The sequence below is a fragment of the Lampris incognitus genome, chromosome 13 (genome assembly GCF_029633865.1).
Source record: "Lampris incognitus isolate fLamInc1 chromosome 13, fLamInc1.hap2, whole genome shotgun sequence".
NCBI classification, from domain to species: domain Eukaryota; kingdom Metazoa; phylum Chordata; class Actinopteri; order Lampriformes; family Lampridae; genus Lampris; species Lampris incognitus.
The window spans coordinates 8,938,421-8,952,430 of record NC_079223.1 but is presented as its reverse complement, the minus strand read 5'-3'; the positions used below and the strand labels follow the sequence as shown (position 1 = coordinate 8,952,430).

The 14,010-nt window shown below is 44.7% G+C and overlaps 1 protein-coding gene across 1 annotated transcript; it reads left to right on the top strand.

Moving 5' to 3' along the window:
• The first annotated feature begins 406 nt into the window (after positions 1 to 406).
• capn1a (calpain 1, (mu/I) large subunit a) lies at positions 407 to 13,919 on the top strand. The gene is made up of 23 exons (XM_056292002.1): positions 407 to 533; positions 1,894 to 1,911; positions 2,521 to 2,767; positions 3,835 to 3,904; positions 4,628 to 4,746; positions 4,850 to 4,983; positions 5,156 to 5,324; positions 5,664 to 5,747; positions 5,835 to 5,920; positions 6,076 to 6,150; positions 6,250 to 6,410; positions 9,449 to 9,618; positions 10,239 to 10,250; positions 10,421 to 10,632; positions 10,759 to 10,798; positions 11,385 to 11,450; positions 11,535 to 11,592; positions 11,712 to 11,776; positions 11,897 to 11,965; positions 12,051 to 12,129; positions 12,224 to 12,337; positions 12,727 to 12,785; positions 12,871 to 13,919. Exons 3-23 carry the CDS (start codon positions 2,522 to 2,524, stop codon positions 12,895 to 12,897), a joined length of 2,115 nt encoding a protein of 704 aa, XP_056147977.1. The 5' UTR covers positions 407 to 533; positions 1,894 to 1,911; position 2,521; the 3' UTR covers positions 12,898 to 13,919.
• The last annotated feature ends 91 nt before the right edge of the window (positions 13,920 to 14,010 follow it).

The following is a 14,010-nucleotide window of genomic DNA, read 5'->3' as shown; positions in this document are numbered from 1 at the left end:
AAAACAGAATATGTATTCAGTAACTTTCAGATATATGTAACAACAGAATTTTTATGCAGTAACTTTTAACAACGCAAACGGGAGCGAGATCTCTTATTAAAATACAATAAATGACACTTGTGAAACAGATGTAATTCGAGAAAAAAGTCCTGTTACCCTTTATAGTTTAGGTAGATAAAGGTCTCAGTCACATTTGAGTAAAATAATCCTATTTCTATAAATGTCATAGGATCTTTTTTTTTTAAAGACATTTTATTTTCACGGACCCCTTGCAATTATACCACGGACCACTAGGGGTCCGCGGACCCCCGGTTGAGAAACGCTGCTTTATATAATATCTGCCGACTTTGGGACGAGTCCGCCCCGCCCCGCCCCTCCGGGGGGGGGTTGGTCCTTCCCGCAGTGTGGAGTCGCGCCGGCCGGTGATCTGGACCTGCGCCGCTTAGCCCTCAGCAGATTCGTCTCTGCGGCCGGACGCTCGGGACTCTTGACTCCACCCGCAGGGACCGGAGCGTCGCGTCGCGTCGGGAGCGGTGAGTGTCTCCGCGTATTTGCAGGAATCGCCGCAAAGAGCGCGCGCGGCGACGCGTGGCTAACGGTGCGCCGCCGCAACGGGAGCGGCGGGGCTGTCGAGAATTTCGGACCCGCTTCTCCCGCAATAACAGCGCACCCCTCTTTACTCTTGCCCGACGCCGCCGTTGCGATACGATCACGGAATGCGGGGGGACTTATCCAGTCGATTTGATTTGGAAGTCAGTGAAGTGGACTTCGGGTGTTGCGCCAAAAGAAAGCGGGGCCTATTTTGGCTCACGAGCAGGTGCCGTGATACGGGACTGCGCGACTCCCGGCCTCGTCCCTGCACGCGGGCCATTTATGCGTCTTCATACAAACCGGGAAGTCGCGTGCGTGCGCAAGCAAATATGGCCAACGTTTGAGACTCGGCTGCATAGGGTGGGCCCCCCGGTGGGACCCCCCCCCCCCACCCCACTGTGGGACCCCCTCCCCCCGCCCGCTGACGGGTTTCTCCGCAGTATTGTGAGCGAGAGGCCCTTGGTTGTTTTAGGGCGCTGTTGGGGTTAAAAACCCTCTGGGTGACTTCACTGCAGGACTGCGCGGATCAGCTTTTCCCGGACTGGGAATTAAAGAGACATCCTTCTCTAGCCAGCAGGAACCACTCACTGGCACATTCCCCCAGGGGCCTCCTATAAACACTGTCCTTGGCTGTTGTGTTGCGTTTCTCTCCCAGACGTGGGCCCAGTACAAATAGCATGTAAACAATTGGTTTGTTTTCCCTTCACTGTAGCCCCCCACCCCCCCACCCCCTTCGAGCCATTGAGGTCCGCCAGACTCGCTACTGTTATTGATTTGCTCATTAAAATGGCTTTCCAGCATGTGGGGGTGGAATAATGGGTCGTTCATGTTACCAAGTGGCATCTGTTGACCACCCACCGGCCAGTCTTCACTTGTGCTTATACTTCTGCCCCAGATGACCAGAAATGTCCGGTAGGAACCTCCCAGTGAAAATAAAATCAAATCATTTTTATTTGTACAGCCCAATATCACAAATTACAAATTTGCCTCAGTGGGCTTAACAGCAGCACAACATCCTGTCCTTAGACCCTCTCATCGGATCAGGAACAACAACGAGCCAAGCAGGACTCGGGGAGAGGGGAGGCGAAGGCCTGCAGTGAAGGGAAACCTTCAATTCTCCGGGGTCCCCCGGTTTTCCTCTCACGCCTCCGGCCAAAACTACTCGGGTCATTACACTAATTTCGACGCGGCTCATCTCTGACAAGAGCATACATTGTTTCTAAACATGTCGTTTTCTGTCTCTGCGGATGCTGCCGTGTCAGTGAATAACACAAATCCTTTTTCTTCTATTTTCCCCCTCAGCCTGCTCATAGACACAAGGTATCATGTTTTCAACTCTTTGTGTTATTCCATAAACTGATTTAAGGTTCATTGTCTAATTATCGTGGTGTGGTGTTCTTTTCTCACCTATTTGAGTCACCGTTCTGCCACACTCTCAGTGTTTTCATTAAATCCATGCTGGGCTTTTAGTTGTGTCTATTTCTAATACGCCAAACTTTCCGTTGTCACAGCAACGCTTCCCTAGGTTCAGATTTGGATATTACGCTGTTACGTCCCGGCCAATAACACAAGTCAACTGGCAGTTAGCCAGCCAGTTGGTAATAAGCCAACTAGCCACTTGGCAAGTCATGTCATTACAAGTGTCCCTGATCACTGTCTGTATGTGCTGCCTTAATTGGTTTTTGTTTTAAATAACTTTAAAGTGGTGCTTTATGTGTTAGAATCGAGCTAGCAGGCTAACGAAGGAGCTAACTGGTCGTAGACCAGAATAGAAGGGTAGACAAATCCAATTGTGAAGCAGCGTGAGCAAGCTAAATCTGATTGTTGCTCACCAGCGTGAAGGCCGGAGCGTGCGGCTGTTTAACTTGAGGCTATTTATAGTCTATATTATGCACCCACAGCCAGACCTGTATTTTTATCTTGCTCCAGTATGTACCCAGTCGGAGGGATTTCAGCAAGCATATTCGCTAACAGGCTACGGGCAGAGGGCATGGGCTCCAAGGAGCATGCGGTACCCTTCTCAAACCAGGACTATGAGCTCCTGAAGCAGGAGTGCCTGGAGGTTGGCTGCCTGTTTGAAGACCCTTGTTTCCCTGCTGAGCCTCCTACCCTTGGCTTTAAGGAACTGGCCCCTTACTCCTCGAAGACCAGGGATGTGGAATGGATGAGGCCCACGGTGAGAAACTGACGGGTTAAGTTAAAGAAGAAGGTCTATTTTTAAAACTGCTGCAACGAGTTTTTCACTTACCGTCTCAATTTAATTTTAATGTGACCAAAATAAGCAAATGAGTACATCAGTGGGAAGATTTTGTTGTTTAATAACAATAATAACTATTTATATAGCACTTTTAAAAACACACAGTCACAGAGTGCTTCACATATAGGATGTAATGATTCCATAACTGGTTCCCTGCGAAATCTGATGAAACGATTTAGTGTTTCCAGGACACGTTAACACGGTTAGAGACGCCGTTACCTCATTGCTTTATATCTTCCAAACAGGTCTTTTTCCTAAACGCCACTGCATCTCTCACTCTCCTCTTTAAAACAAAACGAATGAGCTATCCGAAGGTGGACGTAGCTCTTTGCAAAATCAAATCATGCCTCTGCGAAACACTACCGCTTTTGTCCACAGGGGTGTGCATAATAGATAAAACTCCTTGTGGCAACTTAAATGATGGTTGCTTTTCAAATCACATTTTTGTGCACACATTTTATAAACGGGTGCCTTTTCAAAACCCACAAGACCTAGTCCTAGAAAATAAGGGAAATTATCTCACTGGACACGCCTCCTGCCTGAAATCACACTATTGCAGAGCTTGCTTGTGCATGGGGCTTTAGGTTGGGGTTGTTGAGGTCATGGTCTTCCAATCTACCTCAGGACACTTTTACACAGCAGCCTGTCAGTCAGACGGTTGTGTAGCTGAGATGCCATGTCTGCAGTCTGGGACGGACTAGGACAAGTAGGGACAGGAACCTCTCTGCCCCTGGACCCTTGCAGCTGTTGGTACCTTATGGCATTTCTCAGACCACTCCCTTGCTCAACTATTTGTTTACTTCGTGGGCACAGACTGTTGACATACGAATATGTAGGAATATGTGGTGGGTGGAGCCTAAAATTTGTTGACTTGATTTGATTTCTATTTGAAATAAAGTATAAAATCACATGGTCATTGAAAGTGTGATAAATTCTTTGCCTTTCTGCAATATAGAGTTTTAACTGGGACCTTTCATTTCCTGTAGGAACTGACCGATGACCCTCAGTTCATCCTGGATGGCGCTACCAGAACAGATGTCTGTCAGGGCGCACTAGGTGAGTCCTTATTGGCCAGTTTTATTTTTGTGGGGAAAAAAAATCATTCCGCGTCTGTCTGAACAAGGTGAAAATGAAGTGAGCCGGAAGTACCCGGGTCATGATGCGGGCGTAGAATAATGAAAGTTATTAACAAAGGCTTCACAAGATGTGTAATATTACTAGAAATTATTATTACTGTTATCATCATCATCGTTGTTGTTATTATATGTAAAAAGTCGTGTGAGAATAGCAGGGCATTTTTTATTAACAGTTCTTGTAAGGAGTGACTGTTCTTAGATATTTTAGCTTGACATTTATCCTGCTTCAACAGAATCAGCCTGAAGTTGTGTTAACTGAAAAATCAAATGTGCCCTTAATAAAAATGCTTTCTTTCTTTGATCTGAAAATCTTGTGTTTTTTACCTAAATATGAATAGTGGTATTTTACACAAAGGGTGAGTGGTTGTGTCAGGAAAAGCATCCGACTTAAAATTTTGCCAAATCATTATGCGGCTTGACAAGACCATACCGGATCGGTCAAGGCCCGGCTTAACAATGACCACCATCGGTGCTGTGCCCTTACAGGGTACCGATAGAAACTATCAAATCTGCTGTGGCGACCCCTGGGAAACAGGGAACAAGCCAAAAGAAGAAGATGGATAGGGGTATTTTGGTGTTTGAGCACCTCTCTCTCTGTCTCTCTGTCTCTCTGTTCCTCTCTCTCACTCCCTCTCGTTTGCAGGGGACTGTTGGCTTTTGGCAGCCATTGGATCCCTGACACTGAATGAGAAGCTTCTTCACCGGGTTGTTCCTCATGGTCAGTCCTTTCAAGATGACTATGCTGGAATATTCCATTTCCAGGTACTCACAGATCGTCTTCTGGCATTGAATCACATTGTGCTTTAGCTATCGAGATGATTGCACCTCATATCGTATTAATGTTTCATTTTGCTTTGTCATGCAGTTCTGGCAGTTTGGAGAATGGGTAGATATTGTGATTGATGACAGATTGCCAGTTAAAGATGGAGAGCTTATGTTTGTTCATTCTGCTGAGGGCAATGAATTCTGGAGCGCTCTTCTAGAGAAGGCGTATGCCAAGTAAGTAGTGAAAGGCTTCACTTTGTCGCTAAATTATTCAACTCTACTCTAAATTGCTCATGCCACGAAACTCTAAATGTCTCTCTCTCCCATGAACCCACAGACAAATGCTGTGGCTGATGGAATACTAACCGAACCGTTTTTTGTTTTTGTTTTTTGTGCATGGTGGCAGGCTGAATGGCTCCTATGAGGCTCTGTCTGGAGGCAGTACCACTGAAGGTTTTGAGGACTTTACAGGCGGTGTGTCTGAGATGTATGAGCTTCGCAAAGCTCCCAGAGACCTGCACAGGATAATTGCCAAAGCCCTGGAGAGAGGCTCCCTGCTGGGCTGTTCCATTGACGTAAGTGCCTCGGCAAATGACCAAAACACACCGATCAATGTTCCTCCATCATAAAAAGCCTGATTACATTAAAAGCATTTCCAGCATCTGCTAGAGAGGGCGTATGCCAAGAACGTGTTGAACGGCTCCACCCTGTTGCTGATTTATTCATGCTCAAGCTAGGAAGTTCCACATCATTCTCATGAGCTCATTCATTAGTGCTTTGGTTGATGGCTATAAAGCCGAGGTTTTCCCTCCATTCCCAAAAAGCTCGACTAAAGTAAAAAGCATTTCAGTTTGCTGCTGCCATGTATTGTTTTTATTGAGCTATGCTGATCATGTTTTCCTTTTGAAAAACAGATCACCAGTGCCTTTGACATGGAGTCCGTCACATTCAAGAAGCTTGTGAAGGGCCATGCCTACTCAGTCACAGGTCTTAAGCAGGTCTGCGCACACTTTCTGATAAATTCCATTCATCGCTATTCATGATATCTGTGAGACTAAGTTGCTCGTCTCTCCTGGATTATGTAGGTAGATTTCCGTGGCCAGATGGAGAGACTAATCCGTGTACGTAACCCCTGGGGCCAGGTGGAGTGGACTGGTGCCTGGAGTGACAAGTGAGCGCACCAAACCATAGCAAATACCAATATTTTCCAAACAAAGCCTTTCCTAGATCCATGAGGCTCCTGTCTAAATAAAATTCTCTTTTATTGCCAGTCACTCTGTCTCGGACAGATTAAAAATTCATTATTGTTTCCCTATTGTTGCTCAGCTCTCCTGAATGGGATGAGATTGACCCATCTGAACGCGAAGATCTGCATCTTCAAATGGAAGACGGGGAGTTTTGGTAAGACGTCACCTGTGTGTGATGACCTGCACACTTAGGCACTACACAGGGATCGCGCCTACGGTTATTACCTATGCGTATGTTGTTCTCATTATCTAGGATGTCCTTCAATGAGTTCTTGCGGCAGTTTTCCCGTTTAGAGATCTGTAATCTGACTCCTGATGCTCTGAGTGAGGATGGCCTTAGCTACTGGAACACCATCAAGTTCCATGGCACATGGAGGAGAGGCAGCACGGCTGGGGGCTGCAGAAACCATCCCAGTGAGTCACAGTTATACCACTTTACCTACTGAAGTAACCCAATGGGCTTCATGGAAGAACATTTTTTTTAAGTTTCTTCTTTACTTTTCTTTAAGAGTAACTAAACCCTAGACCGTTTTAAGGGAGTTTGCTTACATCTACAGGTTGAAAACCATGTAAAGGTTAAAAACATGCCAGGCTGGTCTTAGTACTCTGTGATGTTAGCACAGCAGGATGAACACAGCTGCAGATAATAACATTACTAATAATGGGTCTGTTTGATTTAGCATACCAGCACATCTATCAGCACAGACAGACAGACAGACAGACAGATAGATAGATAGATAGATAGATAGATAGACAGACAGACAGACAGACAGACAGACAGACAGACAGACAGACAGATAGACAGATAGATAGATAGATAGATAGATAGATAGATAGATAGATAGATAGATAGATAGAGCCAGCACAAACAATTGTCCATAATACTGTCAATGCTGATTCTTTGGTACACCTACAGCCAACAGAGCCATTATAAATGTTTTTGCCCCAGCTGTGTTAATCCTGGTATGATAAAATCACAGAGTACCAACACCAGCCTGATGACCTTTACATGGTTTTTACCTGCAGATGTCAGCTAACTCACTAAAACGGTAAAGGGTTTAGTTACTCTTTAAAGATCTGTTAAACTTTTTACGAGAAGTAAAAAGATCAACAACAGATTCACAAAATTTCCTTAACTGCCCACATTTGTTCTTACACTTGTGCCTAGAATGTGGAATGCCGCTATCTCTTAAACTGAATGTGTGTGTGTGCTGTTGAACTATTAGCTTAGTTAGTTAATGCCTTGAAAAAGACCACATACGGACACGTCAGTGTTGTGTGCAAAAAAAAAAAATGTGGAGGAATTTGAACAGCATATCACGCATTACCTTTATATCAGTACATGCTGGTAAGTGCTGCTGTCAGAAGTGACAATAAGGAAAGGAGTTATTTCTCAAAGTATGGTCTAATTGGTGCCAATAACATTTCTGCATCAATTCAAATGTTTTTTTAATTCAACAAAATAATCCTAAAAAGTCTAAATGTGATTCTGCAGTGTTTATGTGTAGGACTGTGACATTTATGCATTAGGGCCTGAATAAATAAATCCTATTTTTTTGTATTCTCCAGTATGAAAAATTGTCTTTCTGTGCATTAGACAAATTATGAGCCTTCACTGTTCTTGTTGTGTGCTACAAGTCTGTGTTCAAAGTGGAGTCGCCACTGTTAAATTTTGATTTTATCAACAATCAAGTCCAAAATAAGACTAAAATAGTGAACGCCACAAAATTTCTGTAACAGTTCTTACTTTTTAAGAACAGATCTGTGTATCTATGTGACTACATCCTCTGTAGAGGAGGTAGAGTCTGAAGATTCAGGGGAAGCCCCACCCATATCCCTGGCAGAGGTCTCTGAGGTAGTTAAGAAGCTCCTCGGTGGCAAGGCACCATGTGTGGATGAGATTCGCCCTGAGATGCTGAAGGCTCTGGACATTGTTGGGCTGTCTTGGCTGACACGCCTCTTCAGTGTCGTGTGGAGGTCGGGGACAGTACCTGTGGAGTGGCAGACTGGGGTGGTGGTTCCCATATTTAAAAAAGGGGACCGGAGGGTGTGCTCCAAATATTGGGGCATCACACTGCTCAGCCTCCCTGGGAAAGTCTACTCTAGGGTGCTCGAAAGGAGGCTCCGACCGATTGTCGGACCTCGGATCCAGGAGGAACAATGCGGATTCCGTCCTGGCCGTGAAGCAGTGGACCAACTCTTTACCCATGGGAAGTGCTGAGGGAGGCATGGGAGTTTGACCAGCCAGTCTACATGTGTTTTGTGGACTTGGAGAAGGCTTATGACCGTGTACCCCGGGGGACTCTGTGGGGGGTACTGTGGGAGTATGGGGTAGCGGGGCAGTTGCTACAAGCCATCCAGTCCTTGTATAACCAAAGTGAGAGCTGTGTCCACATTCTCGACACAAAGTCAAACAAGTTTTCGGTGGGTGTCGGACTCCGCCAAGGTTGTCCCTTGTCTCTGATTCTGTTTGTGATATTCATGGACAGGATCTCAAGGGGCACCCAAGGTGAAGAGTGTGTCCGTTTTGGGAACCTCAGAATTGCATCTCTGCTCTTCGCAGATGATGTGGTTTTGCTGGCTTCATCAGAACGTGACCTCCAGCACGCACTGGGGCATTTTGCAGCGGAGTGTGAAATGGCAGGGATGAGAGTCAGCACCTCCAAGTCTGAGGCCATGGTTCTCTACTGGAAAATGGTGGATTGCTCCCTCTGGGTTGGGGATGATTTGTTGCCTCAAGTAAAGGAGTTCAAGTATCTCGGGGTCTTGTTCACGAGTGAGGGTAGGATGGAGTGGGAGATTGACAGGCGGATTGGTGCAGCATCAGCAGTAATGCGGACATTGTACCGGACTGTTGTGATGAAGAAGGAGCTGAGCCAACTCTCACCTATGGTCATGAGCTTTAGGTAGTGACTGCAAGGGTGAGATTGCGGATACAAGCAGCTGAAATGAGTTTCCTCTGTAGGGTGTCTGGGCTAAGCCTTAGAGATAAGGTGAGGAGCTCGGACATCGGTGGGAGGTCAGAGTAGAGCTGCTGCTCCTTCGTGTAAAAGGAGCCAGTTGAGGTGGTTCAGGCATCTGATTAGGATGCCTCCTGGGCATCTTCCAGGTTTTCTGGGCCCGCCCGACTGGGAGGAGACCCCGGAGTAGACCCAGAACTCGCTGGAGGGACTACATGTCCAATCTGGCCTAGGAACACCTTGGGATCCCCCAGGAGGAGCTGGAGGGCGTTGCTGGGGAGAGGGATGTCTTGAGTGCCCTACTTAGCTTGCTGGCACCGCGACCCGACCCCGGAGAAGCGGCTGATGATGAGATGAGATCTGTGCACACGAAGGTTTCGTGTGACTCCAAATAACAGATTCTATTAACCTCACTACAAACATTTTCTAGCCTATATAATGTCTCTGTGAACGGCAAACTTTCTAACCCAGACAAATGATCCGCCTGCACAGACACATTTTGGATCAACCCTCAGTATAAGATCACTCTGTTGGAGGAAGATGATGACCCAGAGGATGATGAGGAGGCATGCAGTTTCCTAGTGGCTCTTATGCAAAAAGACCGGCGGAGATATCGTCGCCAAGGTCAAGATATGCACACTATTGGATTTGCTATCTACGAGGTGAGGGGAGTGCATATTTGGCACTTCTTACTAAATATGAGGTAAATTCAACTCAATTCAACTCAGTTCAATTCAATTAAATTTATTGTCATTAAAAACAATGTGCAGGCACATGTTTAAAATGAAACAAGGGCTGCGGCTTCGCCAAACAGTGCAAGACAGACATAGACAAACATAGCAAACATAGTATAAGATATATACAGATGAAGACTAAAAGCTAAAGATAAGTTAAAAAAAAAAAGAGCACGAGTATAAACATATTTACATTCAGTGGGTAGCCAGGTTGAGGTGGGTAACAGCTTGGGGAAAGAAGCTGTTTTTGAGCCTGGTAGTGCGGGCTCTGAGGCACCTGTAGCGCCTCCCAGGGCACAGGGGGGAGAACAGTCCATGGTTGGGGTGGGTGGGATCTCTGCTGATGCCGAGACCCCTTCGAAAGCAGCCTTTGTGATTGTCTTTTATGGCTGGGAGCTGGGTACCGGTGATATGCTGGGCCGCCTTGACGACCCGCTGAGTCATTCATCCTTTTTCCTGCATTGTTTTTCTTAATCTCACTGAAGATCGCATTTATTCATTCTCACCCCCCCCCTCTCTCTTTTTTTCTTTCTTCATCTTTTGTACAGATTCCAGAAGAGGTAAGTCACAACACCAAGTACTTTCATTAAAAAAAAAACAAATCTATCTTGGCATATGTAATATTCTTACTTAAAATATGGCCCGTTTCATCTTTTTAACTTTGTCACTGATTTGTGCAACTGTGTTTGGGGACATTTCAATCCACATTTTGTCGTTTTAATGCCCACAGTACAAGGGCTGCCAAAATGTCCACTTGAAGAAAAACTTCTTTCTGAACCATTCATCCTGTGCTCGCTCCGAGACCTTCATTAATCTGCGAGAGGTGAGCACTCGTCTTCGCCTGCCTGCTGGGGAGTACCTCATCGTTCCCTCAACCTTCGATCCCAATAAAGAGGCCGACTTTGTCCTCAGGGTCTTCACTGAGAAGCAATCAGAAACCGAGTATGTGTCTAAATGTGTGATTATACAAATTAATTCATGTGCAGAGTGTGTGTGTGTGTGTGTGTGTGTTTACCTGTGGCCAAACCAAAAGCTCATGCTAACATAATATATGTATTCTTGTTCCAGAGAGCTCGATGATGAAATTTCTGCTGATTTGAGTGATGAGGTAGGTTTATGATTTAAAATATAAAATTACAGAGTGGGCGTCTGGGTAGCGTAGCGGCCTATTCCGTTGCCTACCAACACAGGGATCCTGTGTTACCTCCAGCTTGGTCAGGCATCCCTACAGACACAATTGGCCGCGTCTGCTGAAAGCCGGATGTGGGTATGTGTCCTGGTCGCTGCACTAGCACCTCCTCTGGTCGGTCGGGGTGCCTGTTCAGGGGAAGGAGGGGGAACTGGGGGGAATAGCGTGATCCTCCCACGCACTACCTCCCCTTGGTGAAACACCTCACTGTCAGGTGAAAAGAAGCGGCTGGCGACTCCACGTGTATCGGAGGAGGCATGTGGTAGTCTGTAGCCCTCTCTGGATCAGCAGAGGAGGTGGAGCAGCGACCGGGACGGCTCGGAAGATTGGGGTAATTGGCCGGATACAACTGGGGAGAAAAAGGGGGACAATTCCAAAAAGGAAAAATCACAATGGACAAGTCATCAGATTTCACAAGGTAGTGTTGAGTGAATGACCAACCAGCATTTGATCAGTATAGATTTCACATGGATGCTTCATGTTCCTATTGCTTTTTTGTCCACAGGAGGATATAACTGAAGATGACATCGATGAATCTTTTAGGTCCATGTTTGCTCAGTTAGCAGGAGAGGTAAGTTTTTAGAATTGAGCCCATCTCACTTAAATTCAATTCAGCTTCTGTTTATATTGACCTCTTCTCTTCTGTGTTTTGCAGGATATGGAGATTTCTGTTTGGGAGCTTAGGACCATATTGAACAGAGTTGTGTGTCGGCGTGAGTTATTTGTATCTTTAGTACAATTTGTATTGCTTCCTTTTTGTTATTACTGTATTACATTCCACTGTTGATGTACTCGTGTGTTTTTTTTAGAAACCATGCTTTTGTTATTTCAGATAAAGATCTGAAGACTGATGGCTTCAGCATGGAGTGCTGTAGGACTATGGTCAACCTCATGGATGTATCCTCCAACCTGTAGCTGTCAGGTATGAATAGAGGAAACGCAACACAGTACAATGTTAACTATCACTTTATTAGTGACAATTGTGTCCAGGTTATACCTTGACAAAATGACACCCAGAAGGATGGCAGTGCCCGTCTAGGCTTGGTGGAGTTTCAGATCCTGTGGAACAAGATCCGAAAGTGGCTGGTGAGTATCTCAAATTGAATGTGTGCAGTTTTAAATTCTTTGTTTTCGTCTATATTTCTGTGTCTATGCCTGTCTTTGTTGTCAGGTCGTTTTTAGACAGTTTGACCTCGACAAGTCAGGGGCTATGAGCTCATACGAGATGCGTCTCGCTGTGGAGGCGACAGGTACAATGTTTTTGAGCGTTCACACACACATACTCAGACACATACATACATACATATAGAAGTCTAATCCTTTTTGATTTTACTTTGTTTACAGGTTTTAAACTGAACAACAGACTGAACCAGATCCTGGTGGCCCGTTATGCCGAGAACGAGCTTATTGACTTTGATAACTTCATCTGCTGCTTGGTTAAACTTGAGGCCATGTTTAGTGAGTATTGTTTCCCAAGAAACTATGCAAATTGAATGCATTTGCAAACAAAAAGCTGCTAAGACTATTGAAAACTGCACAATATATTTGTTATAACCCACAAGTACTATAGTTATTTGCTCTTGACAGTCCAAAAACATGTAGGTCAGGTGAATCGGCCATACTAAATTGTCCCTAGGTGTGAATGTGTGTGTGTGTGTGTGTGTGTGTCGGGCCTGTGATGGACTGGCGGCCTGTCCGGGTTGTCTTCCCCGCCTGCAGCCCAATGACTACTGGGATAGGCTCCAGCATCCCCGCGACCTTGAGAGCAGGATAAGCTGTTTGGATAATGGATGGATATTACAATATAATCAAATTAGAAAATAATCATGTTAAATTGTTGTAAATAGGATTTTTCCGCCAACTTGACAAGGATGGAACGGGAGTAGCAGAGATGAATATCACAGAGGTGAGTCATATGTTCAAGTCATATTTGGTAGATGTGCCAATCTCCTCTGTCCATATAAACGCCATGTTGTTTTTCCAACTTTTAGTGGTTGTACATGACCATGTGTGGTTGAAGAGGACCTTCTTCATCAGATGAGGAATGTAAAAATATTGCTACGGTGTCCTGATAGGTGCCATGACCCCGGAGCCCATGAAACACTAAGCCTTAGCTTGCCGTTTGTAAACGACCCTTCTTGCACATCCCACCTCAGTATACCTGTAGTATTGTGTCTAATGGAAAGAGGGCCAACCAAGGTGATTACTTAATGCCTGTACCATAGAAACTATGCAAAATTACTTATTAAGCAGTCATTATGCTATAGACTTTTAACCTCAATTATAAACAGCATGGGTCAGAAAGCATGAGGTAACACTAGCTGAAATGTTAATTGTACTAACTGATTTTATACTGCCTTAATGTTTGTTGTGCTGTCTTTGAGTGCACGTCAACTTTTCGTTAGAACCACCACTTCAACCACTGCTGTCATGAATCTTTGTGAGCGTATTTCTGTAGAGATTGTGAAATAGCGTAAACATTTTTGTTTTTGTAAATGCAGTGCTTTGAAATACATAAGTTTAGTCCTATTCAGTGCTTATGTTTACATTCATGTTTCCATTTTTTCTGATTTAATGAAAACAAAATGACACAACTTGAAGACACTTTTTCTTTACAACTGTAGGTGGCAGTACAGACAATACCTTCTATGCATAAAAATAAATATTTGCCCCATAGTTTGTGGCAAATGTTTCTTTTTAGGTACAGCTGGTCTTGTCTGAGTTAATTCTATTTTCAGCCTTTTCACTTATTGAACCTGAAGTTCAATCCTGACCTGTTTTACATGGTATTGTCATTGCATTAAGAAACGGCCCACTTTACTGAATTCAGCATGAAATCCCTTCAGCTTACTTCTGAACTTAATGTTACTCTTGCAGTGTGTTGTTTTAGGAGTCACATTTACAGGTAACACAGAATTAAACTAAGAGCCTTAAACTTACTCTTTAAACACAGATAAAACTTGTAAATCATGTTTGTGTGTTGTGAATGTATGCTGTGCCTTCAAAAACATGTTATCCGTAAAAAAAAAAAAGTTTTATGTCCTGCTTTCAAGACGTGCTCTTCACAGCAATTGTAAATATGACCTTGGGCTAAACTCTACACTTGATTATTATGACTTGACCTAAAGGTC

Bases quoted from the DNA above. Each gene is read 5' to 3' on its own strand.
- capn1a (XM_056292002.1), top strand. From the start codon at position 2,522: ATGTACCCAGTCGGAGGGATTTCAGCAAGCATATTCGCTAACAGGCTA. The intron at 11,593-11,711 runs GTGAGTTATTTG...TTGTTATTTCAG, and splicing joins GAACAGAGTTGTGTGTCGGC to ATAAAGATCTGAAGACTGAT. The intron at 12,338-12,726 runs GTGAGTATTGTT...TGTTGTAAATAG, and splicing joins TAAACTTGAGGCCATGTTTA to GATTTTTCCGCCAACTTGAC.